This window comes from Macrobrachium nipponense, chromosome 1 (genome assembly GCF_015104395.2).
Source record: "Macrobrachium nipponense isolate FS-2020 chromosome 1, ASM1510439v2, whole genome shotgun sequence".
Lineage (NCBI taxonomy): Eukaryota > Metazoa > Arthropoda > Malacostraca > Decapoda > Palaemonidae > Macrobrachium > Macrobrachium nipponense.
Window position 1 is genome coordinate 126,663,671 of NC_087200.1, and position 24,978 is coordinate 126,688,648.

Genomic DNA, 24,978 nt, shown 5'->3' on the forward strand with positions numbered 1-24,978 from the left:
AGAGCTCTGGGGTCTTCCACAACCGAGCAAAAGACTGCCAGCCTTTTGGAGATGAACGTGGCGAATAGATCCACCAATGAGGAGTCCCCCAAAGAGACCAGAGATCTTGACACACATCTTCATGTAGGGTCCACTCTGTGTGAAGGACCTGGTTCCTCCTGCTGAGCCTGTCCGCCCTCACATTCCTTTCTCCCTGAACGAACCTTGTAAGCAGGGAGATGTTCCTCTGAGACGTCCAAAGTAGAAGATCTTTTGCAAGTTCGTAAAGGAACAAGGAGTGAGTCCCTCCTTGTTTCCGAATGTAGGCAAGTGCTGTGGTGTTGTCCACATTTACTTGAACTATTTTGTTCGAAACAAGAGGTTCTAGACTCTTCAGAGCCAGGTGTACGGCGAAGAGCTCTTTGCAGTTTATGTGCCAAGACACCTGTGCTGCTTCCCAGGTGCCTGACACTTCCTTCGAGCCTAATGTTGCTCCCCAACCTTTCTCCGACGCGTCGGAGTACAACACTAGGTCTGGGTTCTGGATTTTCAGAGAGATTCCTTTGTTCTCCTTCAGAGGGGGCAACCACCATTCCAAGTGCGGTCTCATCTCCACTGGAATGGGAAAGGCGTCTGAAAGATGTCCGGTCTTCCAACTCCAAGACCTCTTGAGGAAGAATTGAAGCGGACGTAAATGAAGTCTTCCTAGTGGGAAGAACTGTTCGAGCGAGGAAAGGGTCCCTAGAAGGTTCAGCCATTCCCTCGCCGACGTCTGTTCCTTCCCTAAGAAGAGAGAGACTTTCTGCAAACCTTTTGCTATTCTCTCTTGCGAAGGAAATACTCGAAAACCCCGAGAATCCATCTGAATCCCCAGATAGACTAAGTTCTGTCTGGGGGTCAGCTGTGACTTCTCGAGGTTTACGAGTAATCCCAACGATCTGATCAGGTTTAATGTCAACGTAAGGTCCTCCAAGCACTGTCTCTGATCTGGCCCTGATGAGCCAGTCGTCCAGATACAGAGAGATATTTACACCTTTGAGGTGAAGAAACCTCGCCACATTCTTCATCAGGCTTGTGAAGACCTGAGGAGCTGTGGAAAGGCCGAAACACAAGGCTCTGAACTGAAAGATCCTTCCCCCCGTCATGAAACGGAGGTACTTCTTCGATGAAGGGTGGATCGGGACGTGAAAATAGGCATCCTGGAGATCCAAAGACACCATCCAATCTCCTTGTCGCATGGCCGCAAGGACTGAGGCAGAAGTCTCCATCGAGAACTTCTCCTTCTGAACAAATTTGTTCAGAGAGCTGACGTCTAGTACTGGTCTCCAGCCTCCCGAGGCCTTCGCAACCAGAAAAAGGCGATTGTAAAACCCCGGGGAGTTTTGATCCAGTATTAGTTCTATCGCTCTCTTGTCCCACATCTGATCCACCATCAATCAAAGAGTATCCCTCAGCACAGGATCCTTGTACTTGGCTGACAGTTCCCGCGGTGTTGAAGTCAGGGGAGGACTGTCCAGGAAAGGGATAAGATATCCTTTCCTTATTACAGACATTGATGAAGCGTCTGTGTTGATACGTGCCCAGGACTCCACAAATCCCAGGAGCCTGGCACCTACTGGTGCTTGGAGGAGAGAAGCATCACTTTCCCTTTTTAAAGGGACGAAAGGCAGACCTACCTCTCTTCTCAGGAGCCTTCCTTCTTGAGGGAGCTCTGGAGGTCGGGCCACCTCGAAAGGGCTGAACTGATGTACTCGGTCCTTTCTTTTCCGCCGCAGTAGCAGGTTTTTTCTTCCTAGCTGACTGGGTAAGGTCTTGAGTCGCCTTCTCAGTTAATGAACGAGAAATGTCCTTCACTAACTGAGAAGGAAACAAAAAGTCCGATAATGGAGAGTACAGCAGTGCTGCCCTTTGAGAGTGGGAGACAGCTTTCGTCAAAAAGGCACTAAAGACTGTCCTCTTCTTAAGAAGACATACTCCAAATAAAGAGGAGATCTCAAACGAACCATCCTGTACCGCTTTGTCAATACAAGACAGAATACATAGAAGGACTTCTGGGTCGAGTCCTTCCGAATCATGGGCCTTCTTGGACATCACCCCAAGGGACCAATCTAAGAAGTTGAAAACTTCTAATACATGGAAGAGTCCCTTGAGGAGATGATCCAGCTCTGAAATGCCCCAAGTCACACGGGCAGAGTTCAAACCTTGCCTTCGAGATGCATCGACCAAGGTTGAAAAGTCCGCTTCTGCCGAAGACGGAAGAGAAATGCCCATATTCTCTCCCGTCTGATACCAAATGCCCCGTTTACCAGCGAGTCTCGCTGGGGGCATGCAGAAGACCGTTCTGACCAACTCCTTCTTTGACTCCATCCAAGAATTCAAAGAATGAAGAGCCCTCTTCATCGAAATGACGGGCTTCATTCGAAGAAAAGACGAAGACTTCTTCGCCTTTGCGCTCGAGAACAGAGAGCGCCGAGAAGGAGGAGCGGCAGGGGTCAAATCGTCTCCATACTCTTCCAGAAGCAGGGCTGTTAAAACTTTATAGTTAGAAAGTCCTTCTCTTCCCTGATACTCGTCTTCCGAGTTTTCCTCCAACTCGGGGTCTAGAGGAGTCTCTGAAGATAAATCAGGACGTCTTTCCTCTGGGGGAGACAAGCTCCTGATAGGAGAGGGACTGAGGGAATGATATTCCTTCCTCTTCAAAGTCTGAGCTTTAAGAGAAGCTTCCTTCTTGGTAGGCGCCAAAAGCCTAGACTTCTCTCCATAAACGGATGACGCCTCACGCTTGGATGACGCTTCTCGTCCGCCAAGCGTCCTGGCTGACGCCTCGCGTTTGTCTGACTGCTGACGTCTGGATGACACCTCGCGCCTGGAAGACGTCTCACTCTCAACTGGCGTCCTGACTGGCGCCAAAACCTTGGCTGGCGCCTCGTGCTTATATGACGCTCTGTATAACGCCTCACGCCTGTAAGACGCCTCACATCTATCTAGTGTCACGTCTCTGCCATAAGGTTCCCTAGATCTCGATCTAGAAACCGAAACTTCTGCAGTATGTTTGGAAGACGAAGCTTCACGTCTGCAAGATGCCTCTCGTATTGCAGGAGAGAGAGGACAAGTCTTTTTGATTGGAAGCGAAGCGTCCTTCTTACGAGGAGGATCTCTCGCTAACACTCCCACCAAAGAGGCTAGCTGTTCTTGTACAGCCAGGAGAATTTTCCTTGAAGCTTCTCCCACGTCATCTTCAATCGGGGGAGAAGTAGAAGGCAAGCGTTCTGCTACGTCCATGTAAGGTGACGCTGACGCCACCTTCGCCTTTTTAATAGACGAGGGAGCTTCATCTGAGAAGCGCTCCAGGCTTGAATCCAATTCAGGTTCTCTCAAATGCCGTTTCAGAGGCCTAGAAAGGTCCGAATCCTTCCACCCTCGTTTAGGTGAGGGAGAGGGAGAGGAGGAGAAACACTCTCGCAGGACGCTTTTTCTATAGCGGCCCTGAGCAGCCTGAATCGAAACAGAGCCTGCTGAAGGGACGTCTGACCGTTGGGGATTCCCCACGACCTCCTTAAGGCTTTCGACTTTCCTTCTCCTCTGGGCATGGGAGCTTGGAAGAGGTCTAGGCCTGGGAGCGTCGCAGGGACGATCAAACGCCCCCTCCACAACACTGGGAGAACTCACTTCACTGAACATTTCACTTTCACTACCCTTACCTTGTAAGTCTGCCATTTTGGACTTCATCTTATGAATAGTAGCTTTCAGATCGGCGATTTCAGAGGCCGATTCTGAAAGTAAAGCTTGTGAAATGGACATATAGGGAGAATCCAACTCATCAGGATTAGATATAGGGTCAATCAAAGGCTCAATAGGCCTTGTACTCACACCTTTCAAACGTCTAACCCTATCCCTCTCTAACTTCTTCAAATAAGAAGTTAAAGTCTTCCATTCTTCTGCATTTAATCCCTCACATTCATGACAGGTATTAGTAGAAGAACACTGAAACCCCCTACATTTACGACATACAGTGTGAGGATCAACCGAAGCCTTCGGTATCCTCACCCTGCAGCCTACATTCACACACATTCTCACACTCACATTTGAGTCAGACATACTGAGAAAAATAAAAAAGCAAGTCCAAAATCAGTCCACAGTAGCGAATGCCAAAAACCACGATCCAGATACGTCACCAAAAAGCCGAGAAACGATGATCAAAGGTTAAAATAAGAATCTAAGTCAGGAGGTAATAACAACAATGTTGATACCACCGGGGACAGAGAAAATATGATAGAAAACGGGAATGGTTCCTAGTCCTGCCGCCCAGGGCAGGCCGGTAGATCACCTGACCTACCTGTAGCGAGTGGCGCGAAATTTGAATTTCTGTCGGGGACGACGGAGTCTTAGCTATGTATATATCTGACAGGTAAGTTGATTGTATGAAAACTGAATATCAGGAGTGGTCTCCTCTTGGTTTCTTAAGAGACCGAGAAGGGACAGGCACTGCCAGTCTTAGACGCAGACTTCTAACTGGGACTGAGAGTGCAGCCTAAGAGGTCATGCTTTCGAGACTCCCAAAACATGAGACTCCAGAGGAGAATGCAAATCGGCTCTCGTCTTAGAACTGACGAAAGAATCCTGCCTCTCTGAAGATAGACAGTCTCTTAGGAGTCCAGTAGGACTTTTTAGGGGAATCTTCTCACTGCTTCTGCAAGTACTCGGTCAAGACCAAGATACCTCTGACCGAGAATACCCTCGAGACTCCCGAAACGCGAGACTCGAGGAGAATGCAAATCGGCTCTCACCCTAGAAGCGAAAAAAGCCGAGAGAACATTACCTTTCAGTGCTTGGTCAGAGACTCAGTGCGCCCTCGAGACTCCCAAAACACGAGACTCCCAAAACACGAGACTCCAGAGGAGAATGCGAATTGGCTCCCACCCTACAAGCAGGAAGAGCCAATGAGAGAATCCTGCCTCCCTAAAGAATGACAGTCCCTTAGAAGTTCAGTATGACTTCTTACAGAAATCTCTTCACTGCTTCTCCAGGTGCTCAGCTGAAACCACAGCACCAAGTGTTCAGTCAGAGAATGAGGCACCAAACCGAGCCCTGGCCAAGTACTGGTCTCTCACCCTGTGCCTGAACCAGGATGGTGAGAGGTCTCTCTGACACTAGTTCAGGATGCTAGACTAAATTAGAAAATCGAGCACTCAGAGACCTCAGCTAAGCCAAGACCCTGACACAGCAACAGTCTTAGAAGCGGACTTCCAAGAACTGGCTGCGGGAGCGCAAACTGATGGCTCCCGAAAATGCAAGACCCTGTGAGGTATGCGATTCGGTACCCGAGCCCAAATACTGGGAAGAGCCGACGAGAGAACCTAATGCCTCCTTAGAAGGTCAGAAGGAACTTTTTAGGGGGGTAAGAAGCAGCCTTATTCTTCCTCAACTGATGAGCCTTAGAAGATGAAGGGATGAAGGTAGCAGAACATGCAGGTCAGGATAAGTTTGCGTTCTCATCTCACAAACTTCTTCCTCGCACTCCTCTACGACATCTTCTACAGAAGTAGTAACAGGGAAGACCAGGGCAGCTGTGACAGGAGAACATACAGGAGCAGCCCAACCGACAATAACAACAGGAATGTTAGTAACAACAACAGGAGCAATCAGGGCAGCTGGGGCAGGAGGCACAGCAGGAGCTGTCCCATGACTGGTTGTCAGGAAAACGAGGAATTAAGACGGGAGGCACAACAGGAGTAAATAGAGTACAGGTACAACAATGCAGTGCCACAGTATGCAGGAGTGCCAAATACAGGTACAACGTGGCAGTGCCACAGTATGCATGAGTGCCAAAGTTGAAAATCCTAAGGAAAGGAAAACCAACAATGACAATCCAGCCCTCTACTGCTGCGCCTACGATGCTCACTGAAGAAAAAAGCAAATCTGATTAATAGAGAAGGACTCCTTTCGCTCAGAGGGTAACTGCCCTACGAAGTGGAAGGAGGCCCTCGTAAAGAGGTCGCCCGACCACTAACCACTCCACCCCTTTTCCTCGCCTAACAAGCGAGCGAAGAATGTGAAGGAGAGATCCCACCTGAAGGAGAGAATGCCATAAAGAAAGATTACAGGGAGAGAGAAACGAGGACGAAGGGATGACTACCAAGGGCACCGTCAGAAGCAAAAAAGCTTCTGAAAACACTTGGCAACCCTCCTTCAAGTTTCCTCCCAGCAAACTCTTTGATAACGCATGCGGTAAGAGCAAAACCCAAAAAATAAACATAAATGATATACCATCACACCTGTACAAGCAGAGGGCGCGAGGATGTGATAGGGGGGGGCTAATGTTACGCCCTTAGACACACACTCTGGGGAAGGCGGCCTGCAACTATCACAAATCGTGGGTTTGTATATTAATGAATATCAAATACAGTATGCTCAATGTATTACAAAAAATAAGAAAAGAAAAGAAAAGATCCCACCGGGAAAATCAAGTTTAACAACAGTCAGGCAAGAGCTCACGAAAACACGTCTGCATCGTATGACAGCTGAAAGCAAATGGGTAATTGTACTGCCTAACCACCTTGTTCAAGAGTTGAGCGGCAGTTTTCCAGCTTTGTTGAAAGTGACCCCTAATGTAAAGGACCGAGGGTTCGTACGTATATTGTGCAGGAACAAAAATTAATTAATTCAAAAAAATCAGTTTAGGAAAAGATCAAGCTAGAAATTAACTCTAATCTCACTACAGTAAACATAATCTTGTTGAAAAATCTGTAACACCAAGCAAAATATGTAACCAAACCATTAACATCTGAGAATTTTTCTTACATCTACACAATAAAACTTGCGACAAGCAATGATCAAAGTGAGCATTAACTCTAAATTGTGTATAGTATACGTATACAGATTATTGGATAACTATTAATACCTTACACAGGTGCTGTATTTATCTTTTACAGCACAGTACAACAATTCTACAGAAAATCAGCTAATACAGGAATGGAATATTCTTTGAAACTTGGGCAAAATTTATAAATAATTTTAGCTAGTACATTCTAAATGAAATCTCATTTTGTACAAACCTTATCAAATGGAGACAAGCCTTTAATTCGGGCTCTGAAGTACCCAGCGGCAACAAGGAGTTCAATAATTTCAGAAAGTTTCAGTCCTTGATCCTCATCTTCACGAATATCAACCTGAAAAATGTTCAAAAATTACAGTGTATACTTTACAACCACATTTTAACTTACCAGTGGAACAGCAATTTTTCTTATACAGTGGTACCTCGAGATACAACAGGCTTAACTTCCAAAAAACTCGAGATACGAAAGCAAATACGAAGATTTTTGTGGCTCTACATACGAAAATTGTTCAAGATACGAAAGGTTGTTGCTGTAAAGCCTGGACCACTGATAACAATTTTAAAATTCGCACACCGCCAACTGAGTAGACTCGCCACCATCCTCCCACTCTCCCATTGGTTCCTGATGCTAGTCACAGCCATAAGATCCTTCTCTCCTATTGGTCAGCATCTCTCCCATGATCCCATGATGCATCTACGTAGCGGTGTCCTTTTTCGGCCACTTCGCAGCATCATCGGTATCGTAAGCATGCAGAATTCGTTGGTTCTATATGATTTCATTTAATAACTTAAATTCGTTAGTGATTTCGTTGTAGCATTAATTTATTGTGTTGTGTGAGAACTTTACTTCATACGTTACGTACTACATAACTTAATTATGTACAGTATATACATAGTCATGGGTCCCAAGAAAGTTGAAGTAGGAAAGAAGAGGATGCTTTCTTTGGAGACAAAGATGGAGATAATTAAAAAGTATGAAGCTGGTATGCGACTGAGTGTGATCGCCAAGGAATACGGCCGAAATCCGTCAACAATAGGCACCATCCTTAAGCAGAAGGATGTCATCAAAGCAGCTACACCTTCCAAGGGCGTGACTATTTTGTCCAGCAAGAGGAACCACGTGCATGATGAAATGGAAAGGCTGCTTCTTGTCTGGATAAAAGACAAAGAAATCGCTGGCAATATGATAACCAAGACGGCAATCTGCCACAAGGCCAGCACTATTTTCGGCGATCTGATTGCCCTGGCCGAAGATGACGGAGGAGAAGGGACATCGACGCCAACCCCAGACTTCAAGGCTTCTCATGGGTGGTTTGAAAAATTCCGTAAATGGACTGGCATCCATTCGGTGGTGCAGCATGGGGAGGTGGCCAGCTCGGACACAAAAGCGGCCGAACCCTTTATTAAGACATTCGACAAGATGACTCTCAAAGAAGGATACAGTTCTCAGCAAGTCTTCAACTGTGATGAGACTGGCCTTTTTTGGAAAAAAAATGCCTTGTCGGACGTCCATCACACAGGAAGAGAAGAAGCTACCCGGGCATAAGCCTATGGAAGACAGGCTTACGCTCGCACTTTGTTCGAACGCCAGTGGGGATTGCAAGATGAAGCCCCTACTTGTGCATCATTCAGAGACTCCTTGAGCCTTCAAGGCCCATGCCCCTGCTCACCTTCCTGGCCTCGAGGAAGATATCCTAGCGGAGTACAGTGTTCCCCCCATATTCGCAGGGAATATGTACCAGACACCCCCGTGAATAGTTAAAACCCGCAAATAGTTAAAACCACCACTAAAAATGCTTATACATTAACTGCCTATCTTGAAAGTTCAGTTACCAAATGTATACCTTTAATAACGTCCTACTTCAAATATACCTAAAATTACTAGCCTATTACTGCATTAATCTTTCAGGTTATATTATCAATATCATTTCAAAGCCATTAAAAATATATACCTACAGCGAATAACAGAGAGAGAGAGAGAGAGAGACCAATGAATGGCAACATTATATATCTGACCATCAAGAGTGAAATTATGAATTATTTCTAAGACAGAGAGAATAATAATGGAGAGAGAGAGAGAAAGAGAATAGCTCCTAGACTCTACTCCTTCCTCCCCTACGCCAATTCGTATATCAAACTGTCATTTACTCCCCCGCCCACCTTCCTCCAAGTGGATAAAAAGACAGGTAATTGCTATTTTTAATTAATCTTATTAATATTTAAAAATTAGTTATAAGGTAAATAATTTATTTACACTACAAAACAAATAAAACATATGTGAGAGAGAGAGAGAGAGAGAGAGAGAGAGAATGTTACTGTTACTGTTTAATCTCATTAAACTTAATATTATTTGTAAACTACTATGAGATTCAGGGCCTCTGTAACACGGTTTTTTGGATTTTGCTCATCAAAGCATCGGATGTAGCTGAAAGTTGACATATGTATATTTTACAACCACACACAAATTTTGTCAGCATTATCAATAACCTAAAACCTTTAGTTTTAATCTTTATAGAGTAAAAATGCTCTAGCCGACGCCATGACCAATGATTGCGAGCCAAGAGTCGAAAAACATTCATTACGTAAGCAAAGTAAACATCCTTTTACGAAATGTTGCCCCGCCCATCCACCAGACAAACCCATTCACCTTATTCCATCGGCTCTGAAACCCATAGTACGTAGTCAAGAATGGCTAACAGGATTTGGAATTGTCCCCGTGGTTGCAAAACTGCATTTGTCTTACGACTTGCAACTTTATACAGTCAAAAGAAAGCCCATGGCCATACTTACTATAGCCTGAATAGGTAATTATTCAGTTTCTAGGTTAAATCCAATGTTTATGGTCTGATTTGTATTTAGCGTAACGTGATTATAAAGGGATTTTGACGAAGGAAAAATCTATTTCTGGGCAACGACCTGTGTCGCCCTGTGAAATGGTTCCTTTGATACTATTTCTTAGGAATAAATATTGCTATTCATCCTAGAGAAAAAAAGAAACAATATAATGCCAAGATAAATGGCTCGCTCACCTCTAATAGAAGTGTCGGTATAGTAAGGAGCGAGTGGAATCACTACCAGAGGTCCCTTGCCATTTAGCTTCTTCCTTCAACAAAACCCCAAACTACGGAGGAGCCGTGCTACAGCTCCCGGTTCTACTACTACCGTGAGCGCCTCCGACGCCTGTGACGTCATTCCTGAAGATAGCCTCCAAGCTTGGGGTAAGCTGGGTGAGGATAATCTAACTACAGGGTGGGGTTTCACAGGGCGACACAGGTCGTTGCCCAGAAATAGATTTTTCCTTCGTCAAAATCCCTTTCCTGGGCTTAACCTGTGTCGCCCTGTGAAATAGAACCAGAGAATGCTAAAACACCAAGCTTGAGGGACAGTACAGATAATAAGAAGGTAAAGTTAAACACTTGTAAGGTTAATAGTATAATGATCAACTAAAATTACAGTCTTACAATTATGGTAAAGTATGAGCCCTTAAACATGGGTTATAACTTAAAATTAGTTAGCCTAACAACAAGCAAATTATATACAGTTTAGGCAAAAGACAGTATCGTAAGTTGATATATACATAATAATGGAACTGAATCCAACTAAAATGATGAACAATAGCAAAACTCAAGGTAACCCAATACATAGAGGCGACTAAACTAAGTAAGGGTGCAATGGGGCAGGCAGAAGGGAAGGCTACAAGAAGTTATAGGAATTATTAAGAGTCAGGAGAAACTGTGTTTCCAGCTGCCACTGCTGGAAATTTGAGGGCTTCTAAGGGTTTTAGGTAGTGCCGTTTGAAAACTGTTGGAGATTTCCAGCCTGTATATTTCTTAAGATCGTCAAAATTCATGTGTTGGAAATAATTAATAGATGTGGCCACCGCCCTAACATCGTGGGCCCGAGGAAAAGACTCTGGGTTGGCCTGTTTAATGAAGTATAAAATTTGTTGCCTGATCCCTTTTAGGGATAATGTACCACCTTCCTTCCTAATGAGCAACGGGCCTGAAGATTTCAGAGTTGTTCTACTTAGGTAGGCTCTTAATGAGTTGACGGGACAAAGGGAAATGTCTTGAGGTAGTGGTAGGATTTTCCACGAGGACCATCTGTCCTGTGGATCTTCATTTTTGGCTAGAAAGTGGCGATCTGGGGATAAGAGGACTTCCCCTGAGGGGAGGAACTCAATGTGACCTGGTTCCCTTGATAAGGCTGACAGTTCTGATATTCTAGCTCCAGAGGCTAAACTTAATAAAAATAGGGTTTTCCTCAGGAGGGATATATAATTGCAAGAGTCATTGTTAATGTCCGAGGCCAGTTTGAGGACATCATTTAAGAACCAAGAGACTGTTTTAGGTCTCGTTGATGGTCTTAATCTAGCACAAGCTTTTGGTATGGACGTAAAGTACGAATCCGTAAGATCTATGCTGAAACCAAATTGGAAGATCTTTTTAAGAGCTGATTTGGTCGTAGTGATAGTGCTTGCTGCTAAACCTTTCTCAAACAATGATCTGAAGAAAGTTATGGCTAGGTTCGTTGTCATGACTTGAGAATTTGACATCTTAAGGAACTCTGCTAGTTTCTTGACAGATGAATCATATTGCCGGAGAGTAGATTCTCTTTTATCTGATTCCAAGAATGAAATATTCTGGGGATCAATTTCTGCATTCCTCATAGCTGCGAATTTCAGAAAATCCATAAAGTTAGGGTTTTCTGAATTCTTGAGGAAGCGGACACAGTCTGAGTTTGCACTAACTGGGTTAGTTTGGGGTTGGGAATCCGTAGGGGCCGGAGTCTCAACTCTAGGAGTAGAGGGAACCAATTGCTCTTGGGCCAGTTGGGAGCTACTAGAGCTACTTGGCCTTTGAATGTCCTGAGTTTGTCTAAAACTTTCATGAGAAGGTTCACCGGAGGGAAGAGGTAAATCTTCTTCCATTTGTTCCAATCGAGGATCATTGCATCCGTAGCATATGCTAGAGGATCGAGGTTGGGTGCCACGTAACAGGGGAGTTTGTGGTTTGACTCCGTGGCGAAGAGGTCTACTTGAAGTCCGGGGACTTGTAGACTGATCCAATTGAATGAACTCCTGTCCAGTGTCCACTCCGATTCCAACGGAACGGAGCGAGATAGAGCGTCTGCTACTACGTTCTTGACCCCTGCCAGGTGAGTGGCTGACAGGTGCCATTTGTTTTTGTTTGCCAGAGAGAAGATGGCTATCATGACGTGGTTCAAGTGGCTTGACTTGGATCCGCCCCTGTTAATGCAGTGTACTACTACTGCACTGTCCAGAACTAGTTTGAAATGTGAGTTCTTGGGCGGACGGAGTCGTTTCAGTGTGAGAAATACTGCCATGGCCTCCAGTACATTGATATGTAGCTGGCGGAATGTTAACGACCAAGTTCCTTGAACTTTTTCGTGCTGGGAGTATCCTCCCCACCCTGTTAGTGAGGCATCCGTGTGGATCACTAATGATGGAGGAGGGAACTGTAGAGGAATTGCTTTTGAAAGATTCTTTGTCTCCGTCCAGGGGCGGAGACGTTTCCGTAAGATCGCCGGGATAGAAGCTAGTTTGTCCCGTGATCTGCAATTCGCTTTTGAGCGCCATACTCTGTTTATATCTTTGAGTTTGGCTCTGAGCAGAACGTCTGTGACTGATGCAAACTGGAGTGAGCCCAGGATCCTCTCCTGGCACCTCCGGGATGTTTGTTGTTGTTTGAGAAATTGTTTTGTAGCTCTTGCTATTTCTTTCCTTTTCAACGACGGAATTGATAGAGTGTGCGATTGCAAGTCCCATTGAAGGCCTAACCACTGGAATCGAGATTCCGTTGTTAGTCTGGACTTGGTTTTGTTTATTTGGAAACCTAAATGTTCCAGGAATTTGATCACTTTGACCGTTGCTTTCTTGCATTCTTTGGGGTTCTTTGCCCAAGTAAGCCAATCGTCCAGATAAGCCACTAGCATTATTCCCTGTTTCCTTAGCTCTTGCACTACTGCTTCCGCCAATTTGGTGAAGATCCTGGGGGCTATGTTGAGCCCGAATGGCATTACTTTGAAGGAGTAGGATCTGTTGCCTAGTTTGAAGCCTAGGAACGGACGGAAGTGTCTGGCTATGGGAACATGATAGTAGGCATCTGTAAGATCTATAGAGGTTGTGACGGCCCCACGGGGAAGTAAGGTCCGTACCTGCGAAACGGTCAGCATCCTGAACTTGTCGCAATGAATGTATAAGTTCAGATGGGACAAGTCTAAGATGATTCTTCGGTTTTCCGAGTCTTTCTTTGGCACGCTGAACAAGCGTCCTTGAAATTTTAAATTGTTGACTCTTGAGACTACTCCTTTGAGAAGGAGGTCTTGGGTATACTCTACCAATTCCATTGTTGGTGCTTGATAGAATCTGTTGGTTGGAGGAGGGCCCTCTAGCCAACTCCAACCTAGGCCTTTGGTCACTATACTCTGAGCCCAAGGGCTGAACCCCCACCGCTGGCGGAAGAGGTACAGCCTCCCTCCTACCTTGGGACTCTCACTGCTGGTTTGCCGAGGGGCGGCCACCTCTTGCTCCTCGGAAACCTCTTCCTCTGTTTGCAGCCCTGCCGGACCCTCTGAATCGAGAGGCGCCTCTTGCTCTGCTACCTCTCGCGAACCTATTGAAAGCCTGAAAGTTCTGGCTTTCATAGTTGGAGTTGTAGGCTGGAGAGACAGCAAAGGAAGTAGAGGGTTGGGGTTGCTGGGACTGAGGGGTCAGGACAAGATATTGTTGTTGACCCTTCGACGATGGTTGCCCTTGTGATGCTGGGACTGCCTGAACCAACGTCTGCTGAGAAGGCTGGAAGGGAGAGAACTTTCTTGGTTTCTTCTCGATCCTTTGGTTAGGACCAGAAGATTCCTGTCTCCGCTTTGCTACCAGTCCCCACCAGACTTTGAGGCACTGGTTGACCTTTGAAGCCTCATGAAGGACTTCTGCTACCACTGGTGCTGGAAAGAGGTCCGTTCCCCAAATTGAGGAAGCTATCAGCTTGTTCGGTTCATGGCGGATAGTAGCTTCCGCCAGAACGTGCTTCCTACAATTCCTCCTGGCTATGAGGAAGTCGTAAAGGTCACACTGCATGGTGTGCAGCAGACCTTTAGCCAAAACCTTAAACAACGGCTCTTGTTGGTATACAAGAGCTGTCATCTCCGCCATAGTCATGGAGGAAAGGGATCTCGCGAGCCTAGTCCGGGCGTCGTACTCCGTCTGGATGAGGGAGTCCGACAACCTGGGAAGCCTCTCACTAAAAAGAGTGGTGGCACAGTCCGTCTTGAGTTTTCCTACTGAGAAAGTAGGAACTGCCCCCTCGAAGTACGTCTCGGAGCCTGGGACTAGGAGAGAGGTGGGTTCCGTCTCCCGTAGTTGAGGCAGGGGCTTGTCTTTCAGGGCAGCCTGAAAGGTTGCTTCCACTACCTTAAGGGTAAGTGGTAGCAGAGTCCCTTCCACCGGAGTGAAAATGGTGAAGGGACTTCTAAAGGCTGTGATGCAGGTATTTTCACACCCCCATCCTCCAGACGCCTCATTAGAGTCTGCTGTGCCTGTTCCCTCGGAAGGATAACTGTTTCCTTGGGAACTTTGTCCTCCCTCATCATTGCTGCTTCGTTAGCCGGACATAGCCAATGAATGGGGGTTGAAGGTCCCTGGGGTGGAACAGGTTCCTCCCGCCTTCGAGTTCCTATGCCTTCGATGGTCAACATTCCGTTGACAAACGGGGCATACGAAGCAATCCTCCAAGGGTTGGCCGCCTTGAATTCCGGCAGTTGGCTGGAATCTGGCATTGGAAGAGGAGAAGGTGGCACAGCTAGGGGGGAACCTGCCGCGATCGAGGTTTGAATCCCGGCGATGGCATTCTCCTGAGCAGCCAGCCGTTCTGCCAGCGATTGGATCGACTGGCCGGAAGACGTAACAGAACTGGAGAGCTGGTAGAGCACCGAGCCGACCTTGTTGTCTACCAAGGCCCCTACGATCACTCCCACCTGCTCCAGAATGTTGGCCGAAAAGGATTCGGGATCGAAAGGAGGGACTTGAGCCCGATCCTTACGGGATTTACGTTTGGGGGACCTCGACGCAGACGAAGAGGCCTCCCTTGACCTAACTGTTCCGGGGTGGTGAGCCGGAGTTACAGCGTCTGCCAAGATGACCGATTTCTTGGGGAGAGACTTCTTAAGTTTCTCCTCGGTCGACTTAGCCTTGGGGATCACTGAAGCAACCTTAGGACGGACAGACCGCTGGTCTTCAGTGAAGCCCCGGAAAGAAGTAGAAGTAGAAGGATCAGTGGAAGGTGATGGAGAAGGGGAACTCAGGAAAGGGCCCTGAGAACCCACAGAAGCTGCCCCTACTACACCCTTACCTGTACCCATGGAGTCTATAGTCATGGGTTCGACGTCGAGGTTCATTGCCGCGACGTCTTCCGCTACGTCCTCTGGAAAATCCCCGTCCTGAAGGGAGATCATGACTTGGAGATCGGCCAGCAAAGGGGCGGCTACTATCGAGTCCACCACTGATCCTTTCTTGGCTCCGGGGAATACCAGGTCCGCCATGTCCTGGGTAAGGATGTAGGGGCGGCCCTTCGAGTTCCGGCCAAATCCCCCTACCCATGCTTTGAGAGTAGTCAAAGCCTTCTTCTCCTCGTCAGAACCCTGTAAGAAAGGTCTAGAGTTAGGGAAAGGATAGGGGAGAAATGTCTGTTGTGATGAGACTATATGAATATGTGTCCCATATGTGAAAAGTATATAATAATAACAATTATTCCAGGTGATGAATGAATGAAGATAGTGCTAAGAAAACTTACTACTAGTGAGGCATCGCCTACTAGCAAGTAGCAGGTTTGGCAGGCTTCGTGGTGCCAAACTAGAAAATCTTCCACCTTTACTGCACATCCTGCATGGGACCGGCAAACTATATGGCCGCACGGGTCTTGGAGGATGGCATTGCACCCAATCTCCTGGCAGCACAACATCTGTAAGTCAAAGGATACATGAGTACCAATGACAACCTCCAGTGGTATAATTATGCAAAATATCCGTGGGTGCCGGAGTAGGACCGACGGATAGTGTTCTACATATAAATGGCATGCAAAAGAATGCCGGAGTAGGCTCTAAGGCTCGCTCCATATGAATATTACGTAGAAAAGATACGAGGGGGGAAGAAAGTCTCTGCCTCCGCCTAGGCTCACTTGTTATGGGTAAAATAAACTCCGTAGGGCCCGGAGTTCTCCGTATGGCCCGGAGTTAAGAATATTGAGTGAGCAATGTCAAACTTCTGATGAAGCGAGGGATAGGAGAAGAGGCAGAAATAAAAAAAAACCCAGAGTAACGCAAAAAGTTCTAAAATAAAGTAAAAGAAAAACCCATCATATCAGTAAGTGCTCGTGTGAACTATCCTAGGTGGATAGGCACCCAGTGGTCCCCTCCCCCCTCTCTTATGTCCGGTAGCGGCGGGGTGACACCTGCCGGACTGAACTGGGGGGGAAAGGGTAGGGAAGAACGTGGGGTAGGGGAACCTTCCCACCTGAGCGACCAGTTAAGGACGGAGGAAGTAGGGGGAGAAGGTCCCGAGCCCCCGAGACACATGATGAATGAGAACACCAGTAGGGGGGAGCTCCCCACCAGCCCCATGAGTCACCCCCTCTCATGCAGACTCGGACGCTAGCTGTGAGAAACGAGTCATCACCCATCAGCGTGGGTGGCAATGTATGGAGGGGGGAATGGAGGGGACGGGTGGAGGACCCCGTAACCGGGTGGCTCACCGCGATCGACCAGTGGTCTTCCCAGCCAGGTGATAAACACGAGGTGGGGAAGAGCCGTCGGAACAACATCAATATCACTGATATATAGGATTACTTATAATAAAATTAAATCAATCAAAATAAATAAAAATAAAGCGATATCTAAAGCTAGGCTAACATGGGGAACACGATAAACTAAGCAATCAGAAAGAATAGGCTAATCGCCGATCCGAAGAAAGGGGTATGTTAGCCTAATCTAACCTCTAGTTCAAGAAAACGGGGGGCAGGCTAATCACCAATCGACAGTTGGGGTATGAAAGCCTAACCTAACGGTAAAAACAGTGATAACAGGGTAGGTTAATCGCCATACCGAAGCATGGTGTATGTTAGCCCAACCTAGTACCAATTTATAAGATTAAACGGTAATCAGGAACTAGAGTAGGTAAGAGGGAACATCAGATTAAATAAATGATATGACTCTCAAAACCATGACTGATAAAAAAACTCCTAACAACGTAAGGTGTAGCTAGGCTAAGGTCCGAACCGTGCGGTCGGAGCGCGCCCCGTGAAGGCCTAACTAATAAGCTAACTGCATGAAGGATATAGAGACTATGTGTAAGTAACTATATCAATAGTACTGTGATAAGGGAAATCCCTAACGGTATGGGAGACCGAAAGAGAGAACCCGTACCGCCATGCGGTCGAGGGGCATACCAGGCCGATAAGGCTCCGAACGTATAAAAAACACGAAGATCATCATAAAATGAGATCAGTAACCCCAAACAGTACTTAACTTAGAAGCAGAAGCTGAAGACATCTTGAGAAATCCTTGGTAAATCCAATAAAAGCGATTGCACAGCACAAGAAAAAAGCAACGTGTGGCGGCAATGCGTGCTATCAAAGGAATGAAGTCACAAGCGTCGGAGGCACTCACGGTAGTAGTAGAACCGGGAGCTGTAGCACGGCTCCTCCGTAGTTCTGGGTTTTGTCGAAGGAAGAAGCTAAATGGCAAGGGACCTCTGGTAGTGATTCCACTCGCTCCTTACTATACCGACACTTCTATTAGAGGTGAGAGAGCCATTTATCTTGGCATTATATTGTTTCTTTTTTCTCTAGGATGAATAGCAATATTTATTCCTAAGAAATAGTATCAAAGGAACCATTTCACAGGGCGACACAGGTTAAGCCCAGAAATACTTGTAATGTCATTCAGGATTTTGAACATTTTCATTAACTATTCACTATGCCACCAAGAGAGAGAGAAAGAGAGAGATTGTATGTATTCTTATATGTGCTAAAATCTCCAGCAGACCAACGGATCATCCGATATAATTTTTTTTCTTCTTCTTTAGTCTGTACGACCATGTTGGATATAAAGACTTTATGAATGGCGGAACGATACATAGATGTGGGTGGGGTATCTGTGCTAGCGTAGTAATACTACTGTAGCAGTAGTGCCACAAAATTAGTAATAGCAGCAATATACATGAATTAAATGTTTAGGCCAACTGCTGGGATCCTTGAAGATCATTTAGCACTTCTTACAACTACTCGAGAAATTAGTTTTTATAACCAGAAGTTAGATTTTCTAATACAACAATGTCCATGATAGCCTTCAGTGTTATCCTGAATTACAAAGAGGCCAAAGTGGGCGGAGCCTCATGAAGTCATCATTCTGACGAGAATTATTGGTGAAGGTTTAAAGCCAAAATACGGTAACGGCTATTTTTTTTTTTTTAATTGCTTGACATTGGATACAGCAGTTATCAAATCAAGCTTGTCTACTATGTCTGTGAAAATTACAAACTATTCCCTACATCTTGTCAATCTGATTGTGACCTATTAAGTAGATTATAATTTCTTAGGACACTTATTTTGGGAGTTAGACTAATAATCGAAGTGTTTTTGTATTTATTAACATATTTTGTTGGTTTGTTCATTATAACAATTATCAGTGGAGAGGATTCTGAGTTCATAAAGGTGTACTGCTTTGCTTGTATTTAAATTTTTATGTCATTGTTGCCAGAGGTATAGCCTTCGTTACGTATAGCCAATCATCCATCAAGAAAGAGGGAAGAAATCCTGTCATAAGTTACGTAACGAGTGCGTTCGAAACCTTATCTCTGAGTAAGTTGGCCCGTCTTCAAAAAAAGTCACTTTTACATTATAAGTACCAAATTTATTCAACCTACGTAATGCAGAATACAGTCAAAATTTGTGTAGATATAATGTGTATTCTGAATAAGCGTTATATCTATGAAATGCATAGATAAAAAGTTATTGCCAAAAAACCGTGTTACAGAAGCCCTGAATCTCATAGTAGTACTGTATATTATTATTTTACCATAAAATGTAGTAATGTCCTTAAAGATATAGTACTTATACATACACTTTCAGCCCAAACAGAGGGCGAGAGTTACCACTAGGACATACTAGTATCTTGTGTGGCAAGAGAGAGAGAGAGATGCGCGAGAAGAGAGAGGAGAAGAGAGAGAGAGAGAGAGAGAGAGAGAGAGAGAGAGAGAGGGTTATCCTTATTTAAAAGAGTGAAATGGATAGATTATTGTACTTCTTAAAAATACTATCACATATGAATTTTGAAATTAGTTATATTACTATTACTATTATGTGAAAATATTAATAAAAATACACATGTACCATAGAAATTCTCTCATCTCAGTGAGAGAGAGAGAGAGAGAGAGAGAGAGAGAGAGAGAGAGAGAGAGAGAGAGAGAGAGAGCATTTACATGATCCTGAGATGTGGCAACACACACTCCCCCTCCTGACTTGACAGTTGTTGGACCCCAGCCAACTCAGCTTGGCTACAGACCTTAAGTGGAGTTCAAAGACAAGACGTGGGGTAAAATGCATTTTCTTTCATTCTTACATAATTCTTTTTATTTATAAACTAAAATCTTGCTAATTCACTTTAGTATTTTCTTTAATGAATTTATATTATTGCTGTTTACATTAATATTGATATTTGAAAATTAGTAAATCATCATAAAAAAAACATACATCTCTGTAAGAGAGAGAGAGAGAGAGAGAGAGAGATAGGGAGAGAGAGAGAGAGATTATCGTAGTATTTGTAAAATACTTTCACATATGACTTCTGTAATTACGGTTGTTATCATTATTATTATTATTATTACTAGCAAACTGACCCATCTACGATGGGTGATAAAATACGGGTGCAGAAGTGAAAAATTTATATGTAATATTTGTTCAGCAATATTAAAATAAGGGCGATTTTTATACATACCTACTACAGAACCTCTTTGTACACAATATTATCAGTTTGGCCACAACTTAATTTCAAGTTGGCAGAGTCAGTTGCTCTGCTCATCGCCACATACAGTTGGCCATGCATGAACATGGGTGACGGCAGAAACACACCAACACAATCCAAAGTCTGGCCCTGCAACTCGTTTGCAGTGAATGAGAAGGCCAGGTTGATGGGAAACTGCCTGCGCCGTAACTGGAACGGAAACTGGTTGTCCGAAGGCATCAGAAGTATCTGGGGGATGAACAGACATTTGCTGGTGTGAGGGCCCATTGCTATCACTGCTTCAATGACGTGGGAGTTTAGCTCCATAACGGTGTACCTTGTTCCGTTGTAATGTCCATTGGCAGGATCGAAATTCTGAAGCAACATTACCGGGCAGTACTTCTTCGACGTTATTTTGTGCACTGGCAGTCCCGATGGATTTAAGTTATTCAAAAAATCTTGCGGATATTGATGATAATTTTCATCTTCTATTGTGTCTGAGCTGAAATATTCGCGACTTTCTCCGAGGAAGTTGTACAGAAATTATGTATGAAAAATCGTAAAGTAACTAAGTCTACAGGAATAACCAGCCTCGTTTCACGGCCAGAAACAGCTCTGTTTCAGGGAATCCCTTCTCACCCCCACCCCCTACAAAGGAGGGGGTTAGGTTGGATGAAACCCCATTACAAACCATCTTAGGGGTCCCCACCATAACCCTGCCAAGTTTCATGCCCATCTGACCAGCCGTTTGGCCGTGATTGAATGACAGACAGACAGACAGACAGACAGACAGACAGACATTACGCCCATTATAGTATGATATGTTTATTTGTTTATTAATAATAATAATAATAATATAACTGTAATAACAAAAAGATAGTACAAAGAATTCTTTCCCTCATCTTTCTTTTTAACTCCACATTATCTCGAAGTCCAGAGCTGTCAAATATGTCAAGTAATGTGACAGGAGGGAGAGTGCTGCCAGATTAGCAAATCAATGATTTTTACAATTCTCTCTTTCTCTCTCTCACTCCCTCTCTCTGCATATGTAACTTTCACACACACCTCTATTTTACCAACCATAATTTCTTTTTTAAGGGTAATGGAATTACAGTAATTTTAATTTCATTTCAAGGTTAGCTTAATTTTTACATAAAGACACTCTCTCTCTCTCTCTCTCTCTCTCTCTCTCTCTCTCTCTCTCTCTCTCAGTTAGCGGTGGCTGGATAATTTAATTGATCTATTTTTACCTTTACCTTCTAGAACTGTAAATGCCTGTTCTAAAACAGACACATAACTAAGAGTTGTAGTATTAGTCCAAATAAAAAGCACTGTTTGTTCATGAAAAGGAAATTAAGAAACAAAGAAAAAGAGACAGTATAAAGAATTTATTAAAAGTGGTTGAGAAGACTTCTAAAAATAGATTGGTTGGTCAGAAGGGGGAAAGAAAAGAGAAGTGTTTTGTAGTATGTAATCTTCACACACTCCTATATTTTTACCAACCATTTATTTCTTTTTTATGGGTAATGTATTAAGGGATTTTGACAAAGGAAAAATCTATTTCCGGGGGAAGACCTGTGTCGCCCGGTGAAAAGTTCCTGTAGCTCACTTTTTCAAGTATAAATAGATCCTAAATATACCAGAGAAAAAGCTAGCATGGTATGCTGAAGTTACTACCCTCAGCTCGAACACCCTAAGGGCGTCGGTATAAAGTATAAGGGGGAATGGAAGCCACTACTCACAGGTCTTCTGCCAATTAGAGGATTCCTTTCCAAAGTCCCTCCCACGGCAGGAGCCGTTACAAAGGCTAGAGCTGTTACAAAGGCTAGAGCCGTTACAAAGGCTAGAGCCGTTACAAAGGCTACTCCCCTTACCTTCCTCTCGCTCTCGCTACTACTACTACTACCCGCGCGCCATCTTCATTCCTGGAATAGACACCCAAGCTTGGACTGGTTAAGGGTGGGGAAAGAAGAAGGGATGGGTTCACCGGGCGACACAGGTCTTCCCCCAGAAATAGATTTTTCCTTTGTCAAAATCCCTTTTCTGGGTTCGACCTGTGTCTGCTGGTGAAAAGGTATCAGAGAATTCCCATCCAAGCTTAACAGATACCAAACAAGTTCGTATATAAAAGAGGGTTAATGAAACCTAAGGTTCACTTAAAGAATAAATTTAATGCGCTGTAATAAGGCAGGAAATTTACTTATTTACTAATTACACTAGAACTTAAACTATGGCTTAAAACTAGCAATAATAAGATAATATGATAAGACAATATAAAAGCATGGTATCTGAAGCTATATACAAGGGTATGTACAGACAGGTCCGTTAAACCAATATGGTCGCAACACTATGTACATGTTCCGGTGGCGGGATGGCAAACGAACCAGCCCGGCCCGCAAGAGAAAGGTTTGGTAGGGAATACGAGCGAGGCAGGTAGGAAGGAGAGAGTATTAAGGGAAAAGAAATGACAAAAGGGAAGGAGTTGATAAGACTCGGTCATTCCGTGGAGACTATGCTCCCTACAGCCACTGTTGGGAATTTAAGGGCTTCTAATTTTTTGAGATAGTGGCATTTAAATACTGCTGGAGATTTCCAACCCGTATATTTCTTCAGGTCTTCGAAATTCATATTGTGAAAATAGTTAATGGAGGTAGCCACTGCTCGGATGTCATGGACGAGTGGGACTGAATCCGGGTTGGCCTGTTTAATAAAGTAAGAGAAATCGTACCACCTTTAAGAGAAATCGTACCACCTTTCTCTCTAATGAAGGACATAATGATGTGTCCTGTGTTGGAGGAATAATTTTCCATGGAGCCCATCTGTTTTGTGGGTCCTCATTCTTAGCCAAAAACTTCCGATCTGAGGATAGTAATACTTCACCCGACGGGAGTAATTCAACATGACCTGGATTTCTAGAGAGAGCCGAGAGTTCAGATATTCTGGCACCTGAGGCCAGGGCCATTAAGAATAAGGTCTTTCTAAGTAGGGTTATATATGAGCATGACTCATTATTAGTGTCTGAGGCTAATTTAAGTACGTCATTCAAAAACCAAGAGACCGTATGAGGGCGGTCTATTGGTCTCAGAAGGGTACATGCTCTTGGAATCGAAGAGAAATATGAATCTGACAAGTTAATATTAAAGCCAATCTGAAAAATCTTCCTTAAGGCCAATTTGATTGTAGTAATGGTACTAGCGGCTAGGCCTTTCTCAAATAGAGTTCTAAAGAACGAAATTGCCAGATTTGTGGTAATCTTATGAGCAACTGAATCTTTTAGAAAAATGGCCAACTTCTTTACTGCTGAATCATATTACCTGAGCGTTGATTCTCTTTTATCTGATTCTATGAATAAGATGTTTAGTGGATCAATACTAGCGTCCCTTTGGGCTGCAAACTTCATGAAGTCCATAAAGTTAGGGCACTCAGAATTCTTGAGGAAGCTGACACAGTCTGAGTTTGTACTACCTGTGTCAGTTCTGGACGGGGGATCCATTTGGGCCGGAGATTCAGTTCTAGAAGAAGAGGAAACCAGTTGCTCTTTGGCCAGTTGGGTGCCACTAATGCTACTTGTCCTGTGAAAGATCTTAGCTTGTGCAGGACCTTCATCAGAAGATTCACCGGTGGAAATAGGTAAATCTTCTGTCAATTGTTCCAATCTATGGACATCGCATCCGTGGCGTAAGCTAGAGGGTCCAGGTTGGGTGCCACGTAACATGGTAGTTTTGTGATTGGATTCCGTGGCGAATAGGTCTACTTGAAGGTCCATGATTTGATTGCAAATCCACCGGAACGACTTTCTGTCCAGGGACCACTCCGATTCCAGTGGAGTTGTCCTGGAAAGTGCGTCTGCAATAACATTCTTTACTCCTGCCAGCTGAGTTGCTGACAGGTGCCAATGATTTTTCGCCGCCAACGAAAATATCGCAATCAATACGTGATTTAGTTTGCTTGACCTGGAGCTTCCTCTGTTTATGCAGTGGACTACTACTAAGCTGTCCGAGACTAGCCTTATATGATTTTTTCTGGCCGGAGTCAGTCGCTTTAGGGACAGGAAAACTGCCATCGCTTCTAGAATATTGATGTGGAACTGGTGAAACATATCTGACCACGTTCCCTGTGCTTTCTTGTATTGCAAATATCCTCCCCAGCCGCTCAGAGATGCGTCCGTGGGGATGGTTAGAGACGGCAGAGGGAATTGCAGTGGTACAGACTTGGCCAGGTTCCGGCGTTCCGTCCATGGACGGAGCCTTTTTGTCAAAATGGGTGGAATTACCGAGATCTTGTCCCTGAGACTGATGTTGGCTCTCTTCCTCCAGACTCGATTGATATCCTTCAATCTGGCTTTCAATAGGACGTCCGTCACCGACGCAAACTGTAGCGAACCTAGGATTCTCTCTTGGGTACGCCAAGAAGCCTTTTTGTTCTTGAGGAACTGTTTCGTAGCCATTGCTATCTCTTTGACCTTCTTGGGTGGAAGAGATAGCTTGTGTTTGTTTAGGTCCCATTGGATTCCCAGCCATTGGAAGCGGGAAGCGGGAAGCCGGAACGAGCCGAGATTTTTCCTTGTTTATCTGGAAACCCAGAAATTCCAAGAATTCTATCACCTTGGGTGTTGATTTACGGCACTCGTCGACTCTGGCGGCCCAAATGAGCCAGTCGTCTAGATAGGCTACTAACATTACCCCTTGAATTCTTAGTTCTTGAACTATCGTCTCTCCTAGTTTGGTGAATATCCTGGGCGCGATGTTGAGCCCAAACGGCATGACTCTGAATGAGTAAGCCTGCTTTCCTAGCTTGAAGCCTTGGTACGGAGAGAAGTTCCTTGCTATTGGAACATGATAGTATAAGCGTCTGTAAGATCTATAGAGGTGGTGACGGCCCCACGGGGAAGTAAGGTCCACACCTGTGAGACGGTCAGCATGCGAAACCTGTTGCAATGAATGTATGAAACTTTAGGCGTTTTACCTTCTTTATAGCCTTCTTCTGCAGGAGATCTTTGGTATTGTATATAAGGTCCGCCGTTGGCATCTGATAAAAACTGATTGGTGGAGGGGGCCCTTTCTCCCATTTCCACCCCAGACCTTTTGAGACTATGTATACTGTGGGCCCATGGACTGAAGGTCCAATGGTCCCGGAAGAGATATAATCTC

At 44.8% G+C, this 24,978-nt stretch overlaps 1 protein-coding gene across 1 annotated transcript in view; it reads right to left on the reverse strand.

Moving 5' to 3' along the window:
- Nucleotides 1–24,978, reverse strand: part of LOC135219607 (coiled-coil domain-containing protein 93-like) — a gene marked incomplete in the record, with an annotated part of 427,141 nt that overhangs the window by 350,158 nt on the left and 52,005 nt on the right. Inside the window, 1 exon segment of the mRNA XM_064256502.1 lies at nucleotides 7,035–7,148. Coding sequence (XP_064112572.1) covers nucleotides 7,035–7,148 — 114 coding nt within the window.